General features: G+C 41.8%; 1 protein-coding gene across 1 annotated transcript; it reads right to left on the reverse strand.

Moving 5' to 3' along the window:
- Positions 1 to 6,917: 6,917 nt before the first annotated feature.
- On the reverse strand, positions 6,918 to 8,481 carry LOC133038388 (uncharacterized). The gene is made up of 4 exons (XM_061116520.1): positions 8,337 to 8,481; positions 7,897 to 8,252; positions 7,461 to 7,847; positions 6,918 to 7,373 (listed from the first exon to the last, which is right to left on the reverse strand). The coding sequence occupies exons 1-4, from the start codon at positions 8,479 to 8,481 to the stop codon at positions 6,918 to 6,920; spliced, it is 1,344 nt and encodes a 447-aa protein (XP_060972503.1).
- Between the last annotated feature and the right edge of the window lie 205 nt (positions 8,482 to 8,686).

The following is an 8,686-nucleotide window of genomic DNA, read 5'->3' on the forward strand; positions in this document are numbered from 1 at the left end:
TCTCGATACGAATTCTACCAAATTCTTCTTCATACCGCTCCACCAGAAGTACGGTTTCAAATCTTGGTACATCTTGGTGGTGCCGGGATGTAGAGAATATGGGGTAGAATGAGCCTCTTCAAAGATCTCATTTCTAAGTTCCACACTGTTCGGAACACAAACTCTGGCTTTATACAAAAGCATTCCTTTATCTCGACACTCGAAAGGTCCTTGGCTTGACCACCCAATACCTCATCTCGGATTTTCACTAACTCCGGATCTGTCATACGAGCGACTTTTATTCTTTCCAACAGATCGGATTGCGGCGTCAAGTTGTGAAGGCGGACCTACCACAAACTCAATCTTGGATCTAACCATATCCTCTGCTAGGTGAGGTGAGATGCGAACCATACTAGCTACTTGCCGGGACCACTTTACGCTTGGGGCATCGGCCTTACATTGGCTTTTCGGGATGATAGAGGATCTCACAATCGTAGTCCTTCACTAGTTCCAACCAACGCCTTTGTCTCATGTTCAAATCTTTTACGAGTAAAGAAATACTTGAGACTTTTATGGTCGGTATAGATCTCACACTTCTCCCCATAAAGGTAATGCCGCCAAATCTTCAGTGCAAAAACCACTGCGGCCAATTCTAGATCATGAGTCGGGTATCGCTGTTCATAATCCTTTAATTGACGGGAGGCATAAGCGATAAACCGATCGACCTGCATCAATACACACCCCAAACCCTGTTTGGATGCGTCGCAGTAGACTACGAACTTCTCCTTGTCCGAAGGCAAAGCTTGCTTAGGACGGAAATAATCAACCTCTCGCTTTAGCTCTGAAAGCTAGCTTCGCATTTATCCGACCAAATAAATCTACGATGTTTCTTTGTAAGCTCGGTTAGGGGCATTGAGATTTTGGAGAACCCTCCACGAACCTACGGTAGTATTGCCCTAATCCCAAGAAGCTTCGATCTCCGTCACCTGTCTTCGGTCTCGGCCAATCCCTGACGGATTCAATCTTCCCGGGATCCACCTTGATCCCATCTTTACTCACAATGTGCCCTAGGAAGGACACCTGAGATAGCCAGAACTCACATTTCTTGAACTTGGCGTAAAGCTTATGTTCTCGAAGTCGTTGCAGTACCATTTGAAGATGTAACTCATGCTCCTCTTCTGATTGAGAGTACACGAGGATGTCGTCGATAAACACAATCACACAGATATCGAGGAAATCCTTGAATACTCTATTCATCAGGTCCATGAATCTTGCGGGAGCATTGGTTAGTCCGAATGACATAACCGAAACTCGTAATGTCCATACCTAGTGCGGAAAGCCGTCTTCGGAATGTCCTCCTCTCGAATTTTCAACTGATGATAACCCGAACGGAGATCAATCTTGGAAAAGACCGTCTTCCCCTGAAGCTGATCGAACAAGTCATCGATCCTAGGTAATGGATATTTATTCTTCACCGTCAGCTTGTTCAATAACCTGTAGTCGATGCACATCCTCATAGATCCATCCTTCTTCTTGACGAACAAAACCGGGGCTCCCCAGGGTGACACACTGGGCCGAATGAACCCTATGTCAAGCAACCCTTGGAGCTGAATCTTTAATTCCTTAAGTTCAGCTGGAGCCATCCTATATGGGGCTTTGGAAACCGGTTCCACCCCCGGTGCCAAGTCAATCACGAAATCAATCTCCGTGAGGTGGTAACCACAGAGTTCTTCGGGAAAAACGTCCAAAAATTCCCGAACCAACTGCGATGTCCTACGGCCCAATGGTGTCTGGCCGAGTGGTGTCCACCACCACGGCCAGAAACCCTAAGCAACCGCCGTGCAACAATTCTCTCGCTGACATAGCCGAGATCACTGGGATCCGAGATCCCTGAACCGAACCAACAAATACAAATGGTTCTTCACTTTCCGGTTGGAAGACCACCATCTTCCTTTTACAGTCAATGCTCGCCGAATATTTAGATAGGAAATCCATTCCTAGAATAATATCAAATTCGACTAAACTCATCTCTATCAGATCAGCGCTTAACTCTCTACCATCTATCCTGATCGGCATAGACCTAATCCACCTATTGGAGATAACCAATTCTCCGAGTAACGGGGTTCCAAACCCTGATTCATATCTATCAAAGGATCTACCCAATTTACTAAAGACTCTGGCCGCCACATAAGAATGTGTAGCCCCCGAATCAAACGACGCGAATATAGCGAGTTGTTAATAGAAAGGCGACCCTGTGACTGCGGTGGTGGCATCGCATCGGCTGCGTGATAGCGAACACCTGGGCCAGGTGGGTATCGCTGGAGCTCGCGGTGCCTCTGGTCGGAGCTGGGGACATTCCCTCTTGAAGTGTCCGGGCATGCCAAAATGAAAGCATCCCTGACCTTTGCACTCGCCCCGATGGTGCCTCTTGCAGCTAGGGAACTCGGGATAGGAGAATCGGGTCTCAGTACCACCAGGACGACTCCCTCTGTTCTGGTTCCCCCGGAACCTCTTGTTCTGACTCGAGCCACCGAATGCAGTGGGTGCCCTCTTCCTCTGATCAATGGCCGAACCACTACTCCCCCTGCTATAGCCTGATGCAGGAGGGGTAGGAGCCCCGCCACTAACCGGAGTACTCGCTGATTCTGACATGCACCCCACTGCGCCCTCAGCTCGCAGTGCCTTCTCCACCATCTGAGCATAGGTGGTGTTGTCGTCTGTGGTGATCATCAGGTCATGCCTGATCTTGGGGTTCAACCCGTCTAGATACTTCTCCTTCTTGCTGAAGTCGGTCGGCACAATTCCCGAGGCTAACCTCGCCAACCGATCAAACTGAGTAGTATACTCAGTGACGCTCATGTTCTCCCGCTGGGTCAGGTGAACGAACTCTTTCCTCTTGGCGCTTCTGACCGCCTCATTATAGTATTTCGCATTAAAGAGTTCCTGGAACCTCTCCCAGGTCATGGTGGTGACGTCATGGATCTGAGACACCATGTCCCACCATACCAGAGCGTCCTCCTGGAACTGAAATGTGGCGCACACCACTCTGTCGTTACCGGTGACACCCATAAAATTCAGTATCTTGGTGATCACCGTCAGCCACTGCTCGGCTTTCATTACATCCGGACCTCCCAGGAATACCAGAGGTGCTTGCTTCCGGAACCGCTCATACAATGGTTCCAATCTATGGGCCGCCACCACTATCTCGGCCGGGGCAGCAGGGGCAGGTGCCACTGGAACTACGGGCACAGGAACTGGAGGAGCACCCTGCTCTCTCAACCTCTGAATCTCGAGGTCTTGTTCTTCGATCCGGGCTTGCATTTCCGCAAACCGCAACTCCCAATTCGGGGCTCCCTGATCGGCTGGGGGAGCCTAGGCAGCCTGTGGCGGGTTCTCATCACCCCGACCACGAGCCCTGCCTCGGGGACCCCTACCTCGGCCCCTAGCAGGTGGGGGAAACTGAGCTCCCTGTCCTTTATTCGACCCCACGGAGTTGCCCTGACTCCTGGTAGTCCGCCTGGCGTCCATCTGATTAGAACCACCTGCGAAACCAAGAGTTGGCATATCAGGTCGTATTCAAGGCGAGCTTACTAATGCCGCTTAATTTGGAAATTAGAAACGAAACATGCGCCTATTCTACTATCAGGCTACTAACATGCTTCCTAACAGGCTTTTCTTTTTCATAACTGAATAAAATAAACTACTAAAGCAATAAAGGCTTACTGAACCGTGAACCGAGCTAACTGCTGATGATGATTGTACATGTCGTGACGATCTTCGGAAGACAACACGCGGCTCTGATACCAAATTGTAACACCCTAACTAACTTAGGCGTATTACGTGATTTTTAAACGTACTGTGCAGGTCGTTGCTAATCAACGAGGTTTATGGAAAAACGTGATTAATTAAAATTTTGCTTTTTAATTAAACTTATAAACCATATTACAAAAGACTCGGGATCCCGATTATAAAATCATTTACAAAAGTTTAACTGTTTAACCATTACATAAAAATAAAAGTCGTCTAACGACCAGTTACAAAAATTCAGCCTTCATCCCGAGGATCGTACGCTCCAGGCCTAACCGCCCCGACATGTACAATCTCATAAGCTCGCTCACGGTCCATCAGTTAGCCTTGCCTTTACCTACACATAAACGTAAACTGTGAGTCGACAGACTCAGTAAGAAAAGCATAATAATATCATACATAATTCTAACTGCCGTGTCCAACACGATACTGAGTCCCGCTACTGCCATGTCCAACATGGTACTGAGCCACTTCTTGCCATGTCCAACATGGTACCGAGTTCCGAACGTTCATAGGGACGGTACTATTGACACGTAACAACGATCGGTCGAACGGTCATACTCATTTTGGTCATACTCCGGCTGTGCCGAAGTGTTACTATATCCTCCGATCGGTCGAGCCGGTCATACTCCGCCGCTGGTCATACTCCACTGTCTGTACCGACGGGATACGTCAATAGCACGGAACCACCAACCAAGTGTCGGCTGATCGGTCAAACCGGTCATACTCCGCCGCTGGTCATACTCCATGTACCGACGTGACGGGGTTGGATGGTTCGAAGCCAACATACAACTAATGTAATCTAATAGGCTTCCTACATGCACGCTAAACATGTAATCTACATATGCATACCGTTATACTAATCTTACACGGATTCCGATTTCAGGTGTGCCGTCAACCTGATCGGAATGAAGCCGAGCGGATTACATCGGCTCCTAAACCATAAAAATCACAACGCTATAAGTGACACGCTAAATCACTTCCCGGGGACTAAAACTAGAAACTAAAAGTTTCCCTATCGATAAAAAGCATGGCAATACCCCTAAAAACATAAAAACAAGGAAAACTAGGGTTTCTGAAAATTCCCCAACCCAGAGTGACGGTTGCCCAACCGAATTCCGGTTACGGGAATTATCGGACACCCATCCGAATTCCGGTTACTGCACAACCGAATTCCGGTTCCTCAGAATTTTTCAAAAATTCCTAACTCAACCAAATCAAACCCAATTGGTTCCAAACCTTCCAGACCTGCTCTAAATACCCCAAAGAACAAATCTAAGGAATCAAACTAACCCAGAATTCACAGATACACAACTTGCCATTAAAGCTCAAGCTTTGAGTTCTAAACTCAAGCTTGAGCAATTCCCACAAACATGCATTCAAACCTAGTTAATTCTACTCAAATATGCATGAATAAACCTTTGAAATCAAATAAAATCATACACAACAACCCAGCAACAGATTCAATCAATTCTCTTTGAAAACCATATTTTGAGCTAAAACTTCCAAATTTGAGCAAAGCAATTAACATTCATTTCTAACAACCTAAATAATCACAAATCAACATACTTAAATCTCAGAAACAACAACAATATTCCAGCAGCAACAACATCAAAGATTCAAGCATGCAACAACCATTTTCATCATAAATTTCAAGAAAAACAAAGTAAGAAACTAAAGCCAAGAAATACCTCAATAAAAATCACTTTGATCTTGCTAAACCACTAGAATTAACCAAGCACAACCCAGCCCTTGCACAGCCAAGCTTTGGCCGAAAAGAGAGAGAGAGAGAGAGCTTTGAGTGTTTTGAAAATTTCTTTTAATTTTGACTAAGTGTTGAATTTTTGTGAAAAAGGAATATAAGCCACAAATCACATTTTATTTCAGCCAACAAATTAAAATAAAATAACCATTTAATCCATTTAATAAATCACATAAGACAAAACACTAATGGGGCAAAAAGACCATTTTGCCCCTCCACCATAAAATCACATAAATCATACTAAAGGGGTATTTTTGGGAAATTTTAAATTCCCGGCCATTCCCGACATTCCCAATGTCTAAAACCCGTCCCAAACTAATAACATGCTAAGTTGTGATTTCTACTGAGCCAAACGCCGAGTTCCAAAATACCGGACACCGGAAATGCAAAATATGCAAGCTACTGAATAACATAAATAACAGTATAATAAATTATTTAAATAGCTATAAATAATTTCATAATTAATCATAAACAACTGCTAATTTCCAAATTAACTAAGCGGGCTTTACACTATGGGTTTATTTTTGTGATGTAGTGATTGTGGTGTTTTTATCATAAAGGATGCTCATTTCTTTATGCATGGATTGATTGATAAGATTCCTAAGAAGTTGGACATTGCATTCACTCGTAAGAAGTTGTGTGTTGCTCTGTTTGTTCATGCAAAGAAGAAGGAGTTGGGTGGGTACGAGTCTACTTCGGAGCATCCAGGAAGGATGCCATAGATTTCTGTAATAGAACAACATGTTGGAAACTTAGTTTACATTTTTTTGAACTTTATGTGTATTTTTATGTCATGTTGTTTTGTTTTTAGGTTTATGTTTGTGTTTGTTTAAGAAACTGTTTGGAACAGTAATATTTTAGGAGACTCTTGCCTATTTTAATTTTGAAGTAACCTTTTGGTTTACTGGCACAGTATGTTTGCAGTTTTTATGTTATCTATTTCTGTGAGACAATATGTTAATTTTTTGGATTTAGAAATTAGTTTTAGTGTTCTGGCTTTTTTTATGTGATTTTTGTTTAATTTTGTTTGATCTTATAAACCAATGACATTTCTGTATACCATTCTAAGTGGTATAAACCAATGTGATGGTTTATTAACCTTTAAAATGGTTGTAAATAAATTACAGTTAGTAACTGTACATATATTTGGTAACTTGTTATTTTTAACATATTATTTCATATAGAGGAGGCAAAAAAAAAAAAACTTACTTGAATCTAAGCGAATTGTAATCATTTTATTAAAAGTTTGTATTAATACATTGAAAAGCTTTATCAACTAACAATTATCATTGTAAATTGTTTTTGTATACTGTCTATTTAGTAACCATGTTTGATGGTTACCAACATTTATTTATTTTACCTCAGGATCTTATGATCTTTTTCTTTTTCTTGGTGGTTTTAGTACTGGGTCATTTTTACATGATCTTTTGTTGTGTCCTCTTTGGCGACATTGACCGCATACCACTTGTGCTTTTGCTTCAAGTCCATTTTTGTATCGTTGTTTCTTTGGTCTTCCGACAGCTCTCTTATGTTTAGGTGGGAGGACTACAATATTTCTTATTAAATCTGGTATATTCCATGATGTTGCCTCACCTAATGCGAGTATACTGTCTTCATATGTTGCCGTAAAAGCTTCTTTCGTGTAGTAGTATGAGCAATATTTGTAGCAAGACAGGTTCCTTTTGCTTAGTACAGCCATTGCATGAGAGCAAGGCATTTCATCATATTCAAATCGTTGGCAGCTGCATGTTTTATTCTCCAAGTTTACTATGTGAGATCTGTTGTTGTCGTGTACTTGGTATACCAGAAGGTTTGATGTTTCAACCTGTATTAATCAAGTAAACGATTATTAAGTTTACAACAGAGTAAATATGTTTGTAAGCAATTTTTATTTTTCTGTATACATAATTACCTTGTACTTTAAACTCATATCTCTTTGTTTCTTTAATGTTTTTTCAGGTATTTTTGCCAGTGTTGTTGTAGTTTTTTGGGCTCTATTCTTGTTTTCCCAATACCATCTTTGCACCAATGAATGTAGGCATTCTAGTAGAGTTGCGATGGGTAGGTCTCTTACTGCTTTCAAGGCTGCATTGACTGATTCGACAATATTTGATGTCATTGTTTTGTATCTCCTGTTCATGCCATATAGTCTTGTCCACTTTTCGACACCAATTTCATTCACCAAGTAATCTCTTATTCTTACATCTATATTGTCCAAGTCTTGCATGCTCTTTTCAAAATCTTCTATGTTGTAAGCTTTAGATGCACTATTAAATGCAATCTTGAGCTCTATCACCTCCTTTTTTGAATTTCATTTTTATATTCTTCATCAAATGGTAACAACATACCCCATGCATTATATCTTGAAAGGTCTCTTTTACTGCTTTTAGTATACTCTCATGTCTATCTGATACGATGCATTGACCTTCTCTTTCGCCATAAGTTTCCTTTATTTTGTGAAGAAACCATTCCCAAGAGCTGTCATTTTCGGAATCTACTACTGCAAATGCAAGTGGGAATATATGTCTATTTGCATTTTGTGCACTTGCTATCAACAAAGTGCCTCCATGTTGGTTTGTCAAAAAGGTTCCATCTGTGACTATTATTGGTGTACAGTGTTGCCAACCTTTTATTGAAGCACCTACTGCAAAGTATAGATATTTGAATTTGTTATCTTCATCTGTTACTAGGTCTGTGATTGTTCCTGTTTCAAAAGTAACCAATTAGTTTATAGTATATATACCTATATAGCATATTAGTACTTTATGTTGACGAAGTATTTTATTACCTTGGTTTGATATTTGCATCATGTATAAAATTGATTGTATCTCACTGTATGATTCTTGTGGGCAGCGACGAGCATCCACAATTGCCTTTTCTCTAGCTCTCCATGCTTTTTGGTAAGATATAGAGACACTGTAATCATCTGCCATGTCATCCACAATTTCTGTTGGAGTGTAATCTCTTTTTGGGTTTACAAACTTGTTTTTTATAACCTTTCCAACCAGGTTGCTTGTAGCTTAAGGATGATCTCCAGAAGTGATGTCCAATGAACATGTATGAGTATGCTCTATTTTTCTTATGATAAACATGTCAGTCTTTCCATGTTTTGATGCTAAGAATGTCCAGTTGCAGTTA

Source organism: Cannabis sativa, chromosome 5 (assembly GCF_029168945.1).
Source record: "Cannabis sativa cultivar Pink pepper isolate KNU-18-1 chromosome 5, ASM2916894v1, whole genome shotgun sequence".
Lineage (NCBI taxonomy): Eukaryota > Viridiplantae > Streptophyta > Magnoliopsida > Rosales > Cannabaceae > Cannabis > Cannabis sativa.